Here is a 20934-nt window from a genome sequence, read left to right as displayed (position 1 = left end):
CTTGGTCAATACATAAATTCATTTTATCTTAATGTCTAATTGCAGCATGAAAAATGGAGAAATTAGTCTGTTACTGACATCTGCAGCACATGCATATATTCACATAGTATTTCCATTAAAACAGTTAAAGCTCACATGCATTTGAGCTCAGCTCAAATTTTCATGTGTAGCAAGTTTCTCAGGATGCCAAACTGCATTTCCATTTCAAGAAAGTATTCCAGCAAGCTAGTAATAAAAAGGGCACAGTTAAAATGCAACAGAAGCAAGAGCTGACCTGTGGGTAAGCTGTGCCCATGCCAGACAGCACAGCTGAGAGAACATCTCTTCCCTTCTCGCCCGCCCGGTTGGACACCGCAAGCTTCAGCAGGTCAACCATGACTCGCGTGTCATCTGGTACCAGGAGACTTGTAAACTCATCCAAGTACTGTGGCTCTGGGCCAGACACCTTACTCTGGCTTTCCACATCCTACAAAACAAACAATAAACATCCCTCTGTCTTTGCACAGATTTTTAAAATTGCAGTCATTTACAGAGTCATTTTTAAAGCGCAAAAAAACCAGAAAAACTGCTTGATAAAAGTATGGTAAGGACTTAAGTTTTGAGAAGAGTATTGACAACATTACTTCTTTGGTTTTTGTCATGGTTTCTGCAATAATACTGGCAGCTCCAGGATCATCTGTGACTGGAATGAAAGGACGGGAAGAGGCAGCAGCAGCTGAGGGAGTCACAGCAGATGGCGTCACAGCATCTTCTGAAGGAACAACCTAGCCAGAACAAATAATAACTCATGAAACCTTCAACAAGACACTATAAAACCTTGAAGAGTTTAAATATTTATTAGAAGGTCTAGTGCTCAAAGACAGCAGCAATTTAAAAACAGCCGTAAGTTCAAGATTCACTGCCTGTATTTTTAGCTCCTATTTTTTTTCCTAGTGTGCATAAAACAGCAAACACTCCCCTCAGTGCCAGCTGCTACAAAAACATACAAAAAAACATCAGTGCCTGCAGAAATGTCAACAAAGTAGAAGGCAAGCCCTGAAAATACATCAAGTTCACAGTTTATAAATGCAGAACACCTCTTCAGTAGCAAGCCTTTTCTTTTTTCTGCTCTGTTAGCAGTTAGGAATCAATGTAGTAGAATTTCATTCAGGGTTCATGTCTACATCAGTTATTTAAGTTTACAACTAAATTTCATTCAATAATGGTCAAATATTCTGCTATTCTTGACTTTTTTAATATCACTCCTGCAAAATGAATTCAATATCTCTACAATATTACCAGAAATCATCATGATTGCATTTAAATGACACAATGCTTTCTCAAAGTTCAAAACTGATCTTACACTAAAAGTTTAGTTTTTTCAAATCTGACATGTACAGAGAATCTAGCCCTGAAATTAGAGCACGAAGGCATTTTTTAATCTCTGCTACTATCAGACTAATTGAGATATTTTTCAGCTTTACAGTTAAAAACTAACGAAAAAGAAATAATGTGACACTTTACCTCCCCTCTCCTGTCCTGCCACGGGTTTGGGCTCAGCCTCTCCTCGATATCTCCCACAAGCACACACTCATCTCCATTTACAGGGCTTCCTGCAGAAGTGGCATCTGATGGGGGGGCTGGTGATGAAGAGGGACATTCTACTGGTGCAATCATACTTGCAGGCATCAATGCTCCAACAACTGCATCCCTGAAATCATTTAGGATGGATTAACATAAACCTCATTATACTCCCTTGTTGAACTTGAAAACTTCTATTAGCTTGTCTTAACAAAATAAGGTAAGTTTTCCAAGCTGTAGAATCTAGATGGTAGTTCATTGATATTCTCCCTTGGGCCTGATGCTTCAATGTTAAACATGAGTTTCTCTTTATAAATTTTAGCACAAATACTCTGTTCTCTACTAACAATGATGGCACTGCAAAGTTTTATTGTTATTTCCACTCTGCCCGCTACTGCTTCCTCCATATCATCCACCATGATTTTCTTACACGGCTTCTACATTATTTACTTGAGCATTTCTGAATGAAAGATTTTTTTCTCCAGGCAATAAAAACTTCTTTAAACATAACAACATAAAGCTAACATCAAAAGAAAAGTTAGATGAAGCTTAGGCCCATCCTGAGGAGTTAAAACAATTTATACCTGATTCAAAAGTCCCTAATAGATGGTAAGCTACATCATCCTTTGTTCAGCAACAGAAAGAATGTTCCCATGCCTACCTGGCATACATGATCTGTAATGCTATCAGTATGTGAGACAATGCCTGCTGTTTGGCAACATTCCCATCAAGTGACAGGAGAATCTTAGCAAGGGAAGGGCGATTGGGCTTGGAACTGTTGGCCCCACTGATTTTGTTACTGGCAGCAGAAGAATCTGCATCTGAAGGAACACCTAAAAAGAGGAAGGGGGAAGGAGAAGGTAAGCACTTTTTAATGGTATAATACATAAAAAGGCATGGTATATCTAATTTCTTGTTAAATCAGAAGAGATGACTGAAACTAACCCTACAGGACATTCCTAAACAGCAGTACCTACAGTTACAATATTAAAGTTAATACTGTGGCTTTTCAACAAGGGCTTTCGTAAAATAAATGTTACTCGCTTTTGAGGATTAAGGCAATAACAGACAGAAATATTTTAGTGATCAGCACTTAAAACAAGTTTTACTTACACAAACATTCTGAAATAACATGAATATTTATTAGAGGTACAAATTGCTTTGGTCATGAAAAAGTTTAATTTGCAAGATGTTTGATGGTTTTATATTCAACACAAAACACTGCTGTTTTGACTTCCTAATTCTTAACTCACTTACCTTAGAAACAAGAGGTGCATAGGATTAATACTAGTATAACATTCATCTATCGTTACCTCCATAAAGAGAAACTCCTTAGGATGTTTGAGGAAGCATGTTGCATTTTAATTTAAAAATTCCACTTCCATGAAGAGTTTTGGTTGGCCACTTTTTTTTTACCAGAGACGCATTTTGTTGTTTTGTGATTTTTTTTTTCTAAACCATTTTTTTTTTTGCACTCTTCTATCACCTACTAAACCACACACAAAACAAACACACCAATGGCAGTAAAGGAAAAACAATGTAAGGAAACAAATACCAACCAAGATAAGAAGCACCTAAAGGGTCCCTTGCTGTCTGGAAAAGCACTGGCTCATGAACAGATGGTGTAGCTACATCCACTGTTGTCCATGCTACACTGTGGGAAGACCCACAGGCAACCCGAGTGATCTTCTGGCCTTCCAAGCCCTGGACAAGAGTGGGTTTTCTATTCACTGTGGTAGTTCCATTGCCTTGTTGCCCATGGTCATTGTCACCCCAAGCATAAACCTGCCAGGAAAAATGTCCATGTATTACTTGGCTTCAATGCTTATCTCAATTTAGTGCTTTCTTAAAAACTCCTAAAAAGAATGTTTGTGATTTGTGCTAGTAATCTAGGACACGTTAGATAATCTATTGTGGCATTTCCCCCCTCCATTAGATAATGCAGGCATTACCATACAGTAAAAGAAAAAAAAAAATCAAAGCAGCACTTTATCAGATAATTAATAAATTATCACCAAATTATAATTGATCAGTTGATTCCTAAATGACTCAATGTTCACAGTAAGTTAGAAGAATTAATTGCCTAGTAATTGTATTGGAGATCTGAAACAATATTACAATAAAGCTGAAAAATCCGTCCAGAATACGATGACTGCTGCTGCATTTCCAGAGTAAGAAGAAGAAAACTGATCATGAGATAATACAAGGAAAACACTACAAAAGCTACTATAACAAAAATATTTTAACTCCAGTACTAATATTTTAAATACCAATACTTTTTAAATTACAATTGTGCTTATATTTATGCCAGACTTTTAAAAGCAAAGAAATAAAATTAGGAATTTTTATTTCATTTAACCAATTCGGTTGTAGTTCCCTTCCTAAACAGTTCCTTCCTTTCTGCATGGCGGAAAGGAGGGCGGCACACAACATACCTGTCCAGTGTCAGTCACTGCCAGACAGTGGAGGGCTCCCACAGCCACGTGCACAATCTTTTTGCCCCTCAGGCCTTCCACGACCTGCGGCTTTCGCACATGCACGTCTGTGCCATGGCCTAGCCTGAAGTAATCACCCTTACCCCTGCAACAGACAGCAAATGCAGCGCTCAGAACAACTGGACTGTTCACACACTCCTCTTCAATGCAGGTTCCCAACTGAATAGACTTCATTTATCACTGCCTGAAACACACATACCCCAACTAGCAAATGCTTCAAAACTAAATTCCATAGGCATAAGAATGAGGATAACTGCAGTTCTACAACACTGTAGCTTCTCACCTCAATACAGAAGAGCATGATTGTGACTCTTTTTATATGCAAAGCAACTGGTATTACATTTAATTTCCTCTACTGCAATTGTAAACACTTCCAAAATTCACGTGGTTTGATAAGACTTGGGCATATTTAACTACAGAGGATAAACCTTAAAACAACAGAACTTTTAACTTAAGTCTGCTCCCATGAAACTAAACTGCTCACAGGAAACTAAAATGTTTTGAGAATTGAGGGGTTTTTTCCCATTGCTGGAAGCCTCAATATAGATTCTGAGGTCTCCATAATTTAAATTTATCCAAAATTGTTATACGCAAATGGCACTAAAAAAAATAGTATACACAAAAGTAAACACCTTAAAATGCTTCCACCAAGAATATCAGTACAGAATATAAAAAACCTGATATTTCTTCCACTATGTTTTTAGTAACCACTCACTTGGTTCTTTTGCTTACCACCCATTTTTCTGAAGAAAGGTTACATTATGCTAAAGAGAAATATGCTATGGAGTACTGTTATTTACCTATAGACACAACCCAGAAGCTATGATTTTTTTCCTCAAACCATTAAAAAATTCAAGAAGAATAAAAGTTTAAAAGCAATTCTGCCATCCCCAGCTGAAACAGACACAGAAATCTCCTTGTAGACCTGTAATGTCATGAAATAGCTGTAGATTTTTGACTAGATGTAGCAGTGTAGAGAAAAACTAGGGCAAGGAAGGAACAAACAAGAATTCTGGCATGAGTTCTTTAAAAAAAAGATTGTCAAATTATCTTTCTTCTTGCTCCTTTTGTCACTACGAAAAAAAACTTAGATGGAGAGCAATTTCTAGTGGCCGCTCTGAAAACAACACCTCTGTTAAAAACTTCTCTTCCTTTTAACAGAAGTAGCAACTTATAAAAATGAAATTTTTGAGGATTTCTCTTTATGTTATTCAGCAACTGCTGACAACACAACAAAAATGATTGGTTTAAGTCTACTTAGTTTCAATATACATCAAATAGGTCACAGTCTTATTACACAAGGATGGGGTAAGACCTTGATCTGATTAGTGCCCTAAAGTTGACCTGCCATGCAGTAAGCTCTCAGAACTTACAAAAAGGTTTATAAATTCAAAAAGGCAGATTTGTGTTCAAAACAAAGCAGAAGCAAGCAGGCAAAGAGGAGAAAAATAAAACCATATCTGAGTAGCTCTCAGTGATCATCTCATAGCAACTATTGCTCCAAGGCATCATTACTGACAATTCAGGGGTCTTCTGAGCAACAAGCTGTTGCTGTGCTCCTGTGTTCCCAAGGAAGTTCTTCCCATCTGCTCTGAATTTCAGCTTACTTCCTTACTCTCTGACGTGCTTACTCTCTCAAGTCTCTGCTTTACCTGTAGGCTTCATAGTCCAAGCTATGGCTCTCAAGTTTTCTTTTTCCTCTCCACTCTCAACATTCCTTTAAATGTCTCACAGTGGCCAAGAGAAGAAATGATCTTCCCTTTCTGCCTCTAATTCAATAGGAGCCAGGCATTCTAACAGAGTACAGCAAACAGGAAAGCATGCTACAATGGTAGAGTGAATGAATGGATGCAGCTCCCCTGGAAGAGCTGCCAGTTTAAAAGAAAAAGCACACAGGTAAGGCACAAATGGAGTCAAAAAAGCATTAAATACAGCACAGAGCAACTGCTTGGAAGATAATTCCTGGCAAATGTAACATACCATGTCCACACCACTCCTGACTTGGTCAGTGCCAACGAGAACTGTGCCCCACACTCGATCTGACAAACGCCTTGGCCGTTCAGCCTTTCGATGTTCTGAGGAATGTTGCATCCTTCACTTCCTCCTCGGCCCAGTTTTCCAAAATCACCATCACCCCAAGAAAACACCAAACCTAACAAACATCAAATTGCAGGTCAAACAATGATCACAGAATTCCCACATGCTAGAAAGCTTCTGGAACAAGATCCTCCTACCTTCATCTGTCAAAGCAAGAGTCTGAGCATCTCTGCTTCCACATGCAACCTGAATGACTCGGTGGCCAAGGAGCACTTTAACCTAGCAAACAGAAGGAGTAAGAAAGAAGTTTTCAAATAAATTGTGTTTTAAAACTTTATAAACATATCCAAGGTCTTATGACTCATCTCAGTCATTGTGCCCAGCCTGAGCAAAGAACTACCCAGCCATGTCCAGAATCTAGCACTGCTACGTGGCAGCTTCCAGCTATGCATCAAAGTAGATGCCGGACATGAATGCTGAAAGCAGCAGTTGCCAACACTTTCCAAAAAAGAGACTGGATCTTTTTGATTTTTCTGAAATAGCTTTACTTTCACCAGAGGTATGGACACCAAAACCTAATTTAGATCACTCCAAAACAATGCCTCCGTGTTTTTTGTTACTTAAGCTTCATGCTGCTGTCATTTATTAAACGCGTTTGCATTTCATCAGAAACAGGAAACATTGATTTTACCATCTTAGGCTTCAGCTGTGTGGTATTATCTCCATGTCCTAGTCTTCCATACTCTCCAAGACCCCAGGTATACAGTTCCCCACTGGAGGTAATGGCAGCACTGTGGGAGCTGCCACAGGCAATATCACGGATGCGTTTGGTTTTCAACGCTTCGATCAGCCTGGGTTTATCACAGTTCCTGGAGAAAAAGAACAACAAACCCATTGTGTTAATCAAAAAATAGCCACACAATATACTCCAACTCTTGCAATACACATCGTGTAATAACTAACAGCAATCTCAAGACAAAGTAATATGCAACATTGATTCCAAGATATACTTTTTAGCAGCAGCATAAATCTAAAGTTTACACTATTTAAATGTACTTCAAATTTTATTTAAAGAATATTTTATGTATATGCTGCCAAACTTAGGTGAGAAATTCAAAATGTCAATAGAATCAACCAATTAAACAGCACATAATAGAAAGTGAAAACCCATTTCCTGTCACTGCCCAAAGCTGAGTGAGTTATTAGCAGTGTACACACAGTAAGATTAAGAGATGACATTCCCATCCCAACTTTGCTCTTCACAACAGAGAAATCAAAACTAGAATTTAGTGTTGGACTTCTTTGTGAGTACTGCTAGCATTTATTCTTCATGTGGTTACAGTGTTCTCTTACTTCCAGAAAAGGATTCAACTCAAGATTTCCTAACATTGGTTTACCAGAAACACTAATAAGATTCTACAAAATTATGCAGGGCCTCTGGAAATATTTCTACTATGAAATGCCCATGAGTTCCAAATCTCACTTTCAATAAAATTACATAAAATATGAGTCATTTGAGCAATAAACAGTAATACTGCTCTTATCTGGACTTCCCTTTCCATTAGTCTGACCAAGCCTTATAAAAATTAATTTCCTGTAACTTATTAACCATCTGATATAATTTTTTATGTATTATGGGCAGGTCCTCAAAATATATCAGAATGACAAAAGTATTTACCAATGGGCTTTTTTTTTATCAGGGTTTTTTCTTTCAAAACACTGTTCTGTGGGTACATATAAAGTAAAATCTTAGAAAATTCAAATTTTGTTAAAGCTGTCCTGTGGAAGATTAAACTACCATTACTAAAAAGTGGAAGAAGTTTATTTCTGCCTAACAAGTTCACAGTCTGTGAACTGAAGTCTAAAGAAAGGGCTACAAAATGACAGCTTAAGTTATAAGCTGTTACAGCTCAGGAATACAAAATTGCTATGGTTTCACTCCTCGAGGCGCTTCTGAAAACCATCCCTTAAAAAAGTAAACAAAAACTGTATGTCCAAAAGTATGGAATTTCATCAGTGAAATTTGAAAATACTAGTCAAGATTTTATCTATCTTTCTAAGTATTATATTAATTTAATGCCTCCTTTCTAAATGGCTGAAGCCTGCTACAAATGCTGCACCATAAATTGGAATATACTGTGGGGGGAAAAAAGTCTTCTTATAAAACATTTTTTTATTTCTACCGTGTTTTTAATATGGTAGAAATTGTTGTTGTTGTCAATAGTGGTGGTCAGCTGTGCTGTAACATTCAACACAAATCTTCTACTGAAATACAGACAAATTTGGTGTCCTCACATTCTACTGAAGTGACCAAGTTTTCCATCATCTCCTTCACCCCACGAAAACACCTTTCCATCAACAGTCAATGCCATAGCATGCCGGCCACCTGAAATTGTAAACATACATTTACATTTTTGAGCTTTCAAGCAGGCAGCAGGTCTTAGCAACAATTTAACATTGCTGTTCTTCTACAATGCAACTGTATGAGCATTTCAGCTCCACAGACATTACTTATTTTCTTTGAAGCTTTTATGTGATTTAATTTAAAATAAAAAATTTTTGTGACAGTAGGTCTCCTGGCGCATTTAAAAACAAAAAACCACCAAACCAATAATCTCTCGATTTACTATTTTCAGAGCTGCAAGAAAAAATAATGAGAAAAACAAACCCACCATCTGGAAATATTAAAAATGAAAACACCTTCTTTCAACCAAATGGAAACACCAAAGTTACCTTCCAGCAAATAAGAAAACTTGTATGGTCTAAATTCACAGAATTTAATAACAGAACCATTAGATTTAATCTGACATAGTATACAACAGACAGAATTCAATAATCTGTATTTATTAAAAAAACAAAAACTGATATGCTAGAGCATCACAGCATCCAAGAAAACTGCAAAGGAAGTATTTTCAGGTTTAATATGTCACATTTATGTATATAAGGACAGCAATAGTCAGTACCTGAGTGAACAGCCACCTTCTTTACCACATAGTTGCTGAGAGCTGTAATCTGGCGGGGAATAGGCACAGTTCCACTGGATATTCCCAAACCCAGCCTTCCATTTGTGGCTTCTCCACAGGCATACACTTTACCCTCTACAGTCACTAAAATGAAGAAAAAAGTTCGAAACACCATTAGTATTTCACAAGTCAGAATCTGTTTCTGCCCTTAAATAATAACATTTATTTTAAACTTGTGTTACCTGCAAAAAGGCTCTTGGATCCTCCAGCTACTTGCACAACATTCAAGGCAGACAGGGTTTCAGAAAAAGAAGGGACTTTTATCTAGAGCAGGCAGGAAATAGAAACCATTAAAATTCACTTCAACATTTTACACTCTAAAAAGAAGAGCTCTTAAATGACAAACCACTTAATCTAACAGGTACTTTCAGATGCTTCACCCACGCCAATTAATATTACACCAGGCAAAGGACAAAAACCAATTAAAAAAATTTAATACTGAAACTATGATAAATATAAAACCTGAGAAAAAAATGAAAGGCCATATAAACAAGGACTTTCTTTTAGCAAAGTTTTCTTGAGAAAACTGAAGAATACAGGGAGGTTAACTTCCTGTTCCTTCAAGGTACTCTATGGATACAATACTATTCTTTCACAACATCAATTGAAGAAATGCTTCCAACATAATTTTCAGATGAATGAATGACATTTTAAATTGGTAAGCATTTGAGTCTATCTCATCTTGTATTATATTAAAACTACATGTAAATGGCTGCACACTGGGCTGAAATTCCTATTGTACAATTGCCAGATATAAGTAATACATAAGAAAGTTCACCAGAAGTTTTATGTGCGCAGATTCAACAGGAACAGAACATGTCAAGTGTTACATATATTTTTAAACAATTAGTTCATTATCATCTAAAACAAATGACTGAGCGGCTGCTGAAAATCAAGCCAGATTTCAGGCTACCAACCAAAATGCAAATTTTCTCCAATTTTCCACCCAGCAGACATCTACATGTCTTGACACTAAAAAGCTACCAAAACCTAATCTTTGTAGCTAATTTTAAGTTGTGTAACTCGTACATTTTATTTTTCACTGTTTCTCTCTTGTACTTAAATGTGAAAATAACTTACCTTGGAACCTTTCAGCCCTCCCAATTGGTCTTTGTCATTCAGTCCCCAAACAAAAACTTTGGTTCTTATTGTAGCTGCTGATTCAAGCCCAGCTGCCTTCTTTCTAACAAGACTGAATATATTGAGAAAAGAAAATAGGGTCAGTTTAGTAAACAGCATGCTGTAGCATGGGCACCTTTTTATAGTATTTACCGGCTTTTACAGTTGGGAACAGTTTCAAGACTCAAATTACACTACCACAGTTGGGGGGGGAGGGGGGGGGAAGAAAACCAAGTATCAAATATAAGCACATCAAGCTTTTAGTTCAGTTTCCAACCCTAAATATACACCAAAAGGGAATGAGTCATACAAAATGTTACACCTCACCAGTGTGATCATCTCAGAGAACTTATTTGTTGAGAAAGGATTCACTTACAACTCAAATAAACTAAGACACTGATTTCTCTTTACCACCGTTCAACCTAATTAATGTGTTCTTCCTCCAATCATCTCCAGAATTATAGGAATATATAGACACTAAGGTTGTTTTCCATTTCCCCCTGCCTTCGCACCTGCAGTTACCTACCTCCCAGTGTTAGCTTTATCATCATCCTCTTCCTCATTATCAGAAGCCAGGAAAGGGACTGCAGCCAAATCTTCATCCTCAGCACGTATACGTCCCAGTATGCTGAGGCCATGTATTTTGCAATCAATGCCAGAGCTTCTGCACTGCTTGATTGCAATCTCAATGTATCTGTGGTACTAACAAGAAAAATACTCTGTTAACATCTTTTGGGTTCTATGTAACTTCATAAAACATAGGAAAGAATTAGATCTTTTGCTTGACTTTGTCACTTTAAGAAAATGAATCTGTCAATTTAAATGCTTGTCTCTTCAGCTCTAAATAATTCATGCTTTATCATTAGCATATGGCCTCATTCATATAAAAAATTTCACTCCCTATCTCAGAAAATTCATTATGCATTTCTCCTTGTTGTTAGAAAAGATCAGAACTGCTATCCAAAATTATCCCCAACATTTAAGTTTACTGGAATGTCTTACTGGTTCTCAGGTACATCAATTTACATAAACACCCCTAAAATATCTGTTCTAGTGTTACTTTGTGATTATGGTAAAACTTTTTAGAATAATTAACTTGACTAGCTTGCCAGAAATACTGTTAAGAGTAAAAATAAAATATCAGGCTTTAATGATCACAACAATACTTTTCATTTATCTCTTGCAGCACAACATTTTTCTGCTGTACACAAGAGTAATTCTCACACAAACTTCACTTACTTCAGTACAATCACTGAGTAGAGGCACTGTGGTGTCTGTAGGATTTATATTGATTGTCTTTAGCTCTATAAGGTTATTTAAGGAATTACCCCCTAGAAAAGAAAGCACAGGATGAAAAACATTTTAGGATATGGTGTTTGTTTCACATACAGGCATCTGTATAACAGATGACTGTCAACAAAAACCAGATAAATACCTGCTATTGGGTGCAAAAAAAATTTTTTTTGACTTCTTAGAGAACATACACATACCTGAAACTACAACTAAGGAGGGCATGTAGCTGCTGTCTGCAGGGTCCACTATCATCTTTAGTCTGTGAACAAGAACATCTGGAAAAATCTCCAAGCGAATCCAGTGCTAGTGGAAACACAGAATTTCATGTTTAAATAGTATTGTTATGACCACCATATGATTAACAAGAATATATATGTGATGTTTTTGAAAAAAGAATGGGAAACATCTCTGAACAGTACACAACAGCTGCAATATATAGCAGCTGGCCAAAGGGAAATGACCTTGTGAACTTCTTGCTTGTCCAATGTCCAATTACAAGAGAAACAGTTGTAGCAAACAATTCATTTCAGCCAAGATCAACACCACCAAGAACACAGAAAGCACTGTACCAATGGAGGTTAAGTAATGGGACATAATGTAACTACTAGGTTACAGTCTGTAGAAAACCTGGAGTAAGAGTACTTAGACATACTCTCAGCATGGCCATCAACAGAGCATCAAAACACACTGGAGAGATGCCCAGCTGCACATCCTGGTACCTAGGCTGGTCACAAAGCACTGCTGCAGGCCAATGAAACTGATAAACCATAAACTAAGGAACACCACATTTTTTAAGTTATCTGGCTGCAGGAGTCAAATGTACATTAAGTAACTTTGTCAAAGACACTAAACCAGGAGAAACTGTTGACTCCATCCAAGGCAGAGAGGCCTTAATAGACCAGAGGGCTGAGTAATCACCAATTGTATGAAATTTAACCAGGGCAAGTGTGGCATTCTCCATCTGGGATGGGGTAATCCTGCTTATACTAACACTCTGGGGGATGAGGCTGGAGACTGGCTCCACTGAAAGACAGCTGGGGGTTCCAGTGGATGAACAGCTGCACACAGGTCACCAGTGTGCACTCACAGTCCAGAAAGTCAACTCAATCCTGGGCTGTGACCAGCAGGTCAAGGGTGGGGGGGGATTCTTCCTCTCTACTCTGCTCCTATGAGACCTCAACTGGAGTGCTGCAACCAGCTCTGGGGTCCTCAGCACAAAAACCCCTCATGGGCCTGAGAGACTGATCAGAAGAGGGTCACAAAAGCAATCACAGAGATGGACCACCTCTCCTACAAAGACAGGCTGAGAGAGTTGGGGCTGCACAGTCTGGAGAAGGGAAGGCTCTGGGGAGATCCTTTTAAGCATGAAGTATAAAAGCATTTAGAGCTTAAAGTTACCTTTCCTTGTGAACCAGAAGACTGCCAGCACTGCTCACTACCATCAATGAGACGGGAAGCCTGATTCACAGAGGAGGAGACATTCAAATTCTTGACTATCCTTGACCAATCATCCAGTAACATCCCCCGCTGGCTACTGTGCCGTCTCTTCAGCTGCTTTCCAGAACGCCCACTGAACACGGGAGACTGACCTGCAGGGTGAAGTGACACATTTAGCATGCACCTCTCAAAGAAAATTGCTCCTTTGAAACCCATAAGCAGGGTGAAAGGCAATGTAAGAAATTTTGGAGATGTAGGGGTATCCATTTTGGGTATGTAGACTACATTTAGGACACAGGCACATGTCACATCGGCATGGTGACACTATGTACACAACATTCATGCCTAAGCTCCTTTTTTAAAGAGGTTTTAACTTTTCAAGTTCTTGACTAGACAGCCACTTGAAAAAGTCTTTCCCTTTAAAACAAATCAGATCAAAACTTATGATGATATGTAATTCAAAATACAGGTCACAGTACACCAGTTTTTTACACCACTACAGCATATGAAAAACCACAACTAAACCTCAACAAAAATCCCCTCCCAAAGAATAGAAATAGAAAAGTTGGAACACTGGAAAATTCAAAGTTCCAGAAGAAGGTGGTTTAGTGAGATGTGGATTTCCTCCCTGCAAAAACCTTACTTCCACTACCCTTCACTGATTCTGCAACATTTAGAAATTTTGATGAAAAGAATATTTAAAATTCTCTGCCCTACAGCACAGGGCAAGGGGAAGGATTACAGATTCACACCATTCTAGTTGCACAGCTCTATCAGCTGACTTTGAAAATTAATGTCTTATTATTAAATTAATGTCTTTCTTGCCCACATAACCCATGTTCACAATCTCTAGGTGGGAATCAAGTTTGTTCATTTTCCAAAACAATTACACTGGTAATGTGTAAACAGAAAGAAATTTAGTCCAGAAGTCAGCATCATCCCGCAAATACCAGGGATAAGATTAATTGTTAGACAGGTGGATGGAAAAGAAGTAAAACAAAACATCAGGTAAGTTTTGCGTAACAAAGCAAAGCCCCGAATTCTTGGAGCTAAAATGGCTGTACCTGTTCTTGCCCTAGAGAAAAAAAGTCTGATTATGAGTCTTTCAAAAGGCTTCCCTTTCCCACTACTCTCCTCTGGAGCCTCCACATCACAGAGGAAATGAGGCAACAGCCATCACACACCAACAGGCAAAACAGCTGAAGAGCAACTGAGGCATAAGATGACATCTTAGGTATTTCCAGCTGCCCCTGGCACCATGAGGATTCTATTCATCTACATCTAGGCTGATAGAAAAAGGCAGGAGCATTAGAAAATTATACATTTTATTCTTGTTATAAGTAAAAATGCCATTGACATGTAGAGTTACTGTCCTATAGACTTTTTTTTACCTTTTTAACACTACAGAAAAGGTTTAGGGGTTAATGTTTAGTTGTAGTCCATCACATGCAATTGTAGCAATGCCATAAATGTTTTATTGTCCAGGGGGTCAATCTGAACACTAAGTTCATCATATTAAGGAGCTGAAATTTAAAACCATTTTTTCCAAACAACTTAAACCATTTTAAATTCATCTAAGACACACACAGCAAAACTTACCTGGTTCATTTATTCTGCCAAAAGTATGCCGGGTGTTATGCTTCCTGGTTTTAAAACACGTTTCACAAAAGTCAAAATCATCACAGTTTCTGCATTTGAATCTGGGCCCATTGATAGGAAACATCTGACAGCCATCACACCTGATTTGACAAGAGAAGAACAAGTCTATACATTTATATATATGGTACGAGTTAATTGTTAATGAGAATAATAGATATCTATTATTCAGATGTCTGACATAACAGAATCAAGACAATAAGATAAAGAACAACCTCCTATACATTAAGATAAAAGTAAATCATCACTTACGTGACTCCAGGATGAATGCTGGGAACCAATTCCATTTCTGACAACAAGCCAGTCCAGTGTGACTGCTGAGGAAAGTCTACAATAACATCCTTTCCATTGGCACTAAAGGCTGTGACAAAAACATGGAGAAAACACAAGGTGTTGCAAATCTCTATAAAATGAAGCCGAAAGTCCTTAGAGCAGTATTCCATTTCAATTCTTCTACTCTGATTTTTTTACTTTTTTTAGAAGCAGTTCCCAAGCAAGCACATAATTCTAAGCACAGATACAGTATGAGCAAAATCTGTACCTCCTCAAAGAACCTGTGTTCCACAGATTACTTCAATTACATCCCTTACAGCCTGACACAAGTGCATCCCACTTTCTCCTGGCTTCCTTATGAAGTTCTCAAGCCACAATTACTTCTTGAAGGAAAATCATTTGTGGTTCATCCAAAGTGTAAATGAGAACTATAACTAGAAGCTGCACAAATGCTCAAAGACTTTTACTGTGTGCAAATGAAGTGGCTCAAAAGCAGATGGACAGGCTAACAAAATGGGCTGCCACAGAGCACATGTCTATGAACTCACCACAGACTTCAAATGAATTCCATATTCTCTATCATCATACAACACTCCACAAAACAGTGGGAGTTTTAAGTGTTTCTAGAAGAAAGCCTGTGTGGTCTTGAGCTTCTTACCCCCCCATGCCCCATTGCTGAATACACATTGAATACACATTACCTTTGACGATGCCCACACTTCGGTGAGTGACTGATCCCCACTTGTATTTGGGTGTGGTGACAGAGCTTTTCACACGCACTTTGTCACCTATCTTGATATGGGAGGCAGAGCTCTGGGGCGGGAATCCTAACAGATGCAAGAATAAATGGATAGTGAGTGGGGTTTCCTCTTCCAAAACTACATCTACCTTAGTCTACCACTCACTTTTTCAGTTAGAAAGCAGTCAGAAGTGAACTCACCTAAAAGCTCAACGTGGATATATCTGACCCAGTAAGTACCACCCTTTTGTTGCCAATCACACTGCACGTTCAGGTCATGCAATCCATCTCGATCCAATTTAATAACTTTGCCTACATCTCCTTCACAAACTTCCTCATAGGTTCTGCAGCACCTAACCATCATGCCCACCTAGGGAAAAAGGACAATAGAATGCAATAGATCTGTAAAAGCTTTAGTACCAAGAGGAAAGTAGTTTCTGTGTTGCTTTTGATCATCATACTTACCTGAATATTCTCCCTAACATAGACAGCATAGTCATCATTGCTTAAGAAATCAGCTCGTTTCTTATAGGTCTGGCTCTCTGTTACAACAGCACCACTTGACTGGAAAAAAGTCCAAAATAAATATAAAACAATTACACAATCTGTTTTCAATTCAGATAAATAAAATTGTTGGCAAAGACTGAAGATAACCCAATAAAAATAAGCCCTTACAATATCCCAGCTCCATGCCAGAATGGGAAAAAACTTCAACAGGTTCAACTCACGGTAAGGATAACATTTACAATCTACTTGATTTTAAATTAAAATTTACTTTCCAAAATTACTTGTCAAGGAACACAGATGCAAATTTTCAAAATGTTTGAAGGAAGCTGCAAATAGCTTTTATGAAACGGGATTGCCAAGGAAAATCAGAACAGAGAGGATTTGTCACTACTCAAATTAGCCTTGAAGACACACATTCACACTCCACTTCTTAGGATATTTGTGGGAGAGGAAAAAAAAGAAGTGGTAAATGGTAATCTCTAACCTAAAGTTTAGTAACTTTTCCTTAGATAGAACAATGAGATTTAAAGTACTCCTTTAGAAAAATAAGCTAAAAAATTAAATTGTATTTGTTAAAAATTATTATTTTCTAGATTTGATTAGCTTAATTTCTTTTAAGAGAACTACTAAATTCCACCTGTAAGGACAATTTTCAGAAAACTTTGTTCTGTTTTGAGGATTAAATGTTTTTTTTTCATAAAAGGCAATATACAGCAGTTTTTCACTGCAATCCTGATAAAGATAGCAAAAGTTGTCAAGTTAATCTCCTTCAAAATATAATGAATTAATTTAAATTACAAAATCTCACATGTGAATGAAAACTCAATATGAGTCCTTCAAGGATAAACAGAAATACGAAACCCATTTAATTTTATTGACAAATCCTTTTTTGAAACAGTTCATGAAAGTCAACATAAGACTAACACAAATTCACATTAAAGCTATCACACTCAATAGGCACTGTAATGGTAATTTTATCATCAGTAAGAAGGAAAAGACTAAGTTATTTAATAGACTTTTTTGCCATTCATTCACTAGTTCTTAAGTCCTTTCTTGTAGGTAACATATGTTGGTTTTTCATACCAAGGGAAAGGAGAAGGGAGAACTCCTTCTCCAATATTACATTATAACATCAACTATTTTTATAGAAACTAAGACCATCTATCAGGGATACTTGGAACTACCACCTGCATGGTGAAACATTTAGCTGCATTCTACTCATCCCTGTGCTAACTCACAAACTGTTTATGGATTATCCTCAATTGTTTTACATCATGTATTAGAAACACAGGGCAAGCATGATCCTTGTTACTGTTCTGAAAGCATGGGACAGCAGGTTGTCCTTGTACTCTTGTCATTTTCCCAAAAAGGGAAGAATTACAAAATTTGCAGCTAGCTAGCATAACTTAGGTTTATCTAAGTTAATACTCACAACAGGACAAGCAGCTTCAGCTTCTTCCACTTCTTCTGCTATTTCCTCATCTGAATATTCATCAGAGATAGTATCAGCATCAGAAAGATCCGTGATTTGAACATCAGGGTGATCCAACAACCAGCCAACTAGGGCTTCCACTCCTACCACAGAAAACAAACTCAGCTTGTCTCCAAGGGATTCTCTGACATTGTTAAGATTGCATCCAAAAAGAAGATAACTTCTCCCTCATAAGTACTGTTTTAATCAGCTTACAATTCTTCTTCTCCTTCTAATACTATTAATTTTACTAAACAAAATACCTGGTAATCCAGAAGCACTTCCAGACGTTCCCGACAGAGATTTGAGTGCAAATTCTATGTTTTTCCTAGGAAATCCCATTTCCATAAGTTGAACTACAATGGGGAGGGGTGGAATTGGAGACTGCTTGCGTTTCTTCACTTTTGTGGGTCGGATATGTTGCACTGTGATGGGTGTTGTAGCTTCACTAGAGCTGCAGTCTTCAAACAGTGGAGTTGAAGGATGTGTAGACTCTACAGCCAGATACTGGCACACTGCCAAAGCAGCAGCCTAGAGGAGAATAAATCAGTCAGTCCAAGTAAAACAAGAATATTTAGTATGTTTGTGTGTGTGAACATGCATCCCTTAAACATTATTTGCCCCAAAGGGGTCAGAGTGACTTCTTTTTTAAACCTATAGTTTAATAAGCTTCAACTGGAATGCAGATTACACAGAGTTATTTCTCAGGTTACTTAGCAGAAAACACAGACTCTACCTCAAGCTCCTGTTTGTCAAATATGGCTTTCACAGGTGATGGCTGCGTGGCAGCTGACAAAAGCTGCTGCAAAAGGATCATGGGAGGCTGAGGTCCTTCAGGAGACATATCTCCTATGTCTGGAGAGGCAGCTGCTCCATCCTCTTAAAGAAAAACATTATTTTAACCAAAACCATGTAACACAGTCAATCAATCAGAAGACTTTTTCTAGGCTTTATTGTTATTTCTCACATATTTCTTCTCTAAAGATACAATGTATTTAAGATTAAGCCATTTGTACCACAATCTCTGGACCAAAAAAGCAAGTACGTACAAAATTTATAAATAAACAATATATTTATTAAAATACACCTAAGACAGGTCTAACAGAAACTACTCAGTGGACAGTGAATTTACACCTTGTATCTTTTGACACCTTTTTTTCGCAATAAGACTATTAGCTAGAGATACTTCCATGATAAACCACTTGATACAGACAACCAAGAACTTTAGTGACTCCAAAAGCATGCTTCCTGGATTTCCTTCAAAATATAATGCATTAATTATAGGAGTTATTTTCCCTATAATGTACCTCTTGGGAAGAGATCCCTTTAGGTATCTTTGTCCCTTCAAAATAGGATAATTTTATTGAACCAACTTGCTCACAGTTCTGCACCTTTAATATTTAATTTTGTATTGCTGTTGGCATAAACATTCATGTTTCCTAAATCTTTACTGTGACTACCACATGAAAATGTTCTCTCGTCATTAAGCAATAATAAAAAAGTTAATAGTCCTCAACATAGGTTGTTCAGGTTAAAAAAAGTGTTACTTTTTTTTCCCCCCTTTAAAAATGATGGTAAGAGTGAAACGCTGCTCCATTCCTAAAAAAACCCTGTAGATTCTGTTGACTTAAAATCTGGCTGGTGACAAAAAAAATCCAACAAAAATATCCGTATAAGACAAATATATTTAAATATATTGCATATTCACAAATACCCAAGGAATTAATACATACTCCAAAGGCATTAATAACTATCTCAAAAGCTGATATAGTTATTGTATTTATTTTTATATGTAGAATGCAGGTAGAAGAAATAATTCAAATTATTAGAACTACAGCTGTTTCAACTCCTTTAATATTAAGATTAAAAAATTATATTTCTATACTTGTTTCACTGGAAGCTGCAAGACATTTGAAGTAAAATCAATAGCCAATTTTAACTTTTGAAGCAGAAAAATAAAACCACTGCAAAAAGTATTAAGTATTTTAAAATTACTTACAAAGTTTACCAACTATAGAAGACCTACAAATTTAGCTAACTCCGTACTTACAGCTTCAAACACTTGATGATGTTCTTGATTTTCAAAACTTAAGTTAAAAAGTCAAAATCTTTTTAACATAGAAGCTTAAAACACGCGAGAATTTTAATTTTTCATCTTTACAGAGTAAACTGAATTTCTACCATCCAACTGCCACTAGCAAGGGTTATGGCCACATACTCTATCTACCATCTAAACCAAGACCAGCACAGTCAGGCAGCACTCCAGAATACCTGCAGGATTTGATGCACACTCCTGAACAGCTGGCTGAGATAAGATCTGCCTGAGTGTATCCTGGTGAGAAAGCAGAGCTCGTCCAGCTTTTAGTATGTACAGCTTCAACTGCTGGCACCGCAGCAGATCCAGATCAACTTGACCTAGCAGTAACATCAAGCAGCCATTAGTGCTAGAAATCTCTGGTATTAGGGAAGATTATCATTGATACAACCTCAGCCCAAACATCAGTTTACATCTTAACTCACTGTGTACTGCTCACATGAGTCAGTTTAAACAGCCCATGGATCAAAAGTCTGCACACATTGTATGACTCACGGTGTTAAAAATACTGCCTTCCTATTTTTCACAACCTGGACAATCATACAGCTGATTTATAACACAGTCAGTGCAGCTAGAGATGTTACTTGGATCTGGTATTTTAAACAACTCAGCAGAGTAAGATCAGCCCCAAACTTTATTTACAATTTTCCATCAAAGATATTTCACTTAAAGCACAGAGCAATTCACCATCTAGCTAAATTTGTCTCTTAACTGCCTGCTATCCAGTGCTGAATAACAAAACAGGTGAGGTTCCAGGACACCCTTTTCCTTATCTTTGTTTGCTGATACTAGTATTTTTCTCAGAGCATATTCATCTACTTCCAAAGAAAACAAACAGCAAAAAAGCCCCCAACTGTACCTGAAAGACCTTGATTGGGAGACTTCATTCTTTGTTTTTCTATTTTACTTCCAGCCAAATTTACTAGCTGAGCCCAAATGGATAGCATAGGTTCAGTGAAAGGCAAGTTGTTCACATTGAAAGCCACAACTGGAAGCTAGACAGTGGGAGAAGAATCAGACAAAAAAATAACAAAAAAAACAGGTAAGCATTTTCCTAAAATCTCACAGTCACTAAAAAGTTTCAATGGTTATTAATTGTGGAAGACAAAAAGTAGCATTTGTCTTACTGCTCTTGACCAGGAAAAACTAGAGGGGATTTCTATTCCCTACACAGCTCCTAAGCCTGTATTTGTACCACACAATTGCAGGCCTTCTTGGTGAAAAAGCAG

At 37.4% G+C, this 20934-nt stretch overlaps 1 protein-coding gene across 3 annotated transcripts in view; it reads right to left on the bottom strand.

Annotated features, from left to right (window-relative positions):
* Positions 1 to 20934, bottom strand: part of HERC2 (HECT and RLD domain containing E3 ubiquitin protein ligase 2) — a 102553-nt gene that overhangs the window by 26084 nt on the left and 55535 nt on the right. For all 3 annotated transcript variants that reach the window (XM_054272344.1, XM_054272346.1, XM_054272345.1), the window contains exons 43-69: positions 20565 to 20700; positions 19882 to 20025; positions 18347 to 18489; positions 17874 to 18141; positions 17572 to 17714; positions 16098 to 16196; positions 15834 to 16002; positions 15595 to 15720; positions 14873 to 14981; positions 14564 to 14703; positions 12926 to 13116; positions 11725 to 11830; positions 11474 to 11565; positions 10761 to 10936; positions 10196 to 10307; positions 9298 to 9379; positions 9056 to 9199; positions 8388 to 8478; positions 6784 to 6961; positions 6290 to 6371; positions 6036 to 6207; positions 3996 to 4140; positions 3120 to 3345; positions 2222 to 2393; positions 1504 to 1690; positions 624 to 764; positions 275 to 466 (exon numbers count right to left, since the gene is read on the bottom strand). In XM_054272344.1, the coding sequence (XP_054128319.1) occupies positions 275 to 466; positions 624 to 764; positions 1504 to 1690; positions 2222 to 2393; positions 3120 to 3345; positions 3996 to 4140; positions 6036 to 6207; positions 6290 to 6371; positions 6784 to 6961; positions 8388 to 8478; positions 9056 to 9199; positions 9298 to 9379; positions 10196 to 10307; positions 10761 to 10936; positions 11474 to 11565; positions 11725 to 11830; positions 12926 to 13116; positions 14564 to 14703; positions 14873 to 14981; positions 15595 to 15720; positions 15834 to 16002; positions 16098 to 16196; positions 17572 to 17714; positions 17874 to 18141; positions 18347 to 18489; positions 19882 to 20025; positions 20565 to 20700 (3966 nt within the window). The remainder of the gene's footprint in view (positions 1 to 274; positions 467 to 623; positions 765 to 1503; positions 1691 to 2221; positions 2394 to 3119; positions 3346 to 3995; positions 4141 to 6035; positions 6208 to 6289; positions 6372 to 6783; positions 6962 to 8387; positions 8479 to 9055; positions 9200 to 9297; positions 9380 to 10195; positions 10308 to 10760; positions 10937 to 11473; positions 11566 to 11724; positions 11831 to 12925; positions 13117 to 14563; positions 14704 to 14872; positions 14982 to 15594; positions 15721 to 15833; positions 16003 to 16097; positions 16197 to 17571; positions 17715 to 17873; positions 18142 to 18346; positions 18490 to 19881; positions 20026 to 20564; positions 20701 to 20934) is intronic.

Source organism: Melozone crissalis, unplaced genomic scaffold (assembly GCF_028551555.1).
Source record: "Melozone crissalis strain CALT ecotype California unplaced genomic scaffold, PUWL_Pcris_2 ptg000013l_1, whole genome shotgun sequence".
NCBI lineage: Eukaryota > Metazoa > Chordata > Aves > Passeriformes > Passerellidae > Melozone > Melozone crissalis.
The sequence above is the reverse complement of the archived record's forward strand: the minus strand, read 5'-3'. Positions and strand labels throughout refer to the sequence as shown.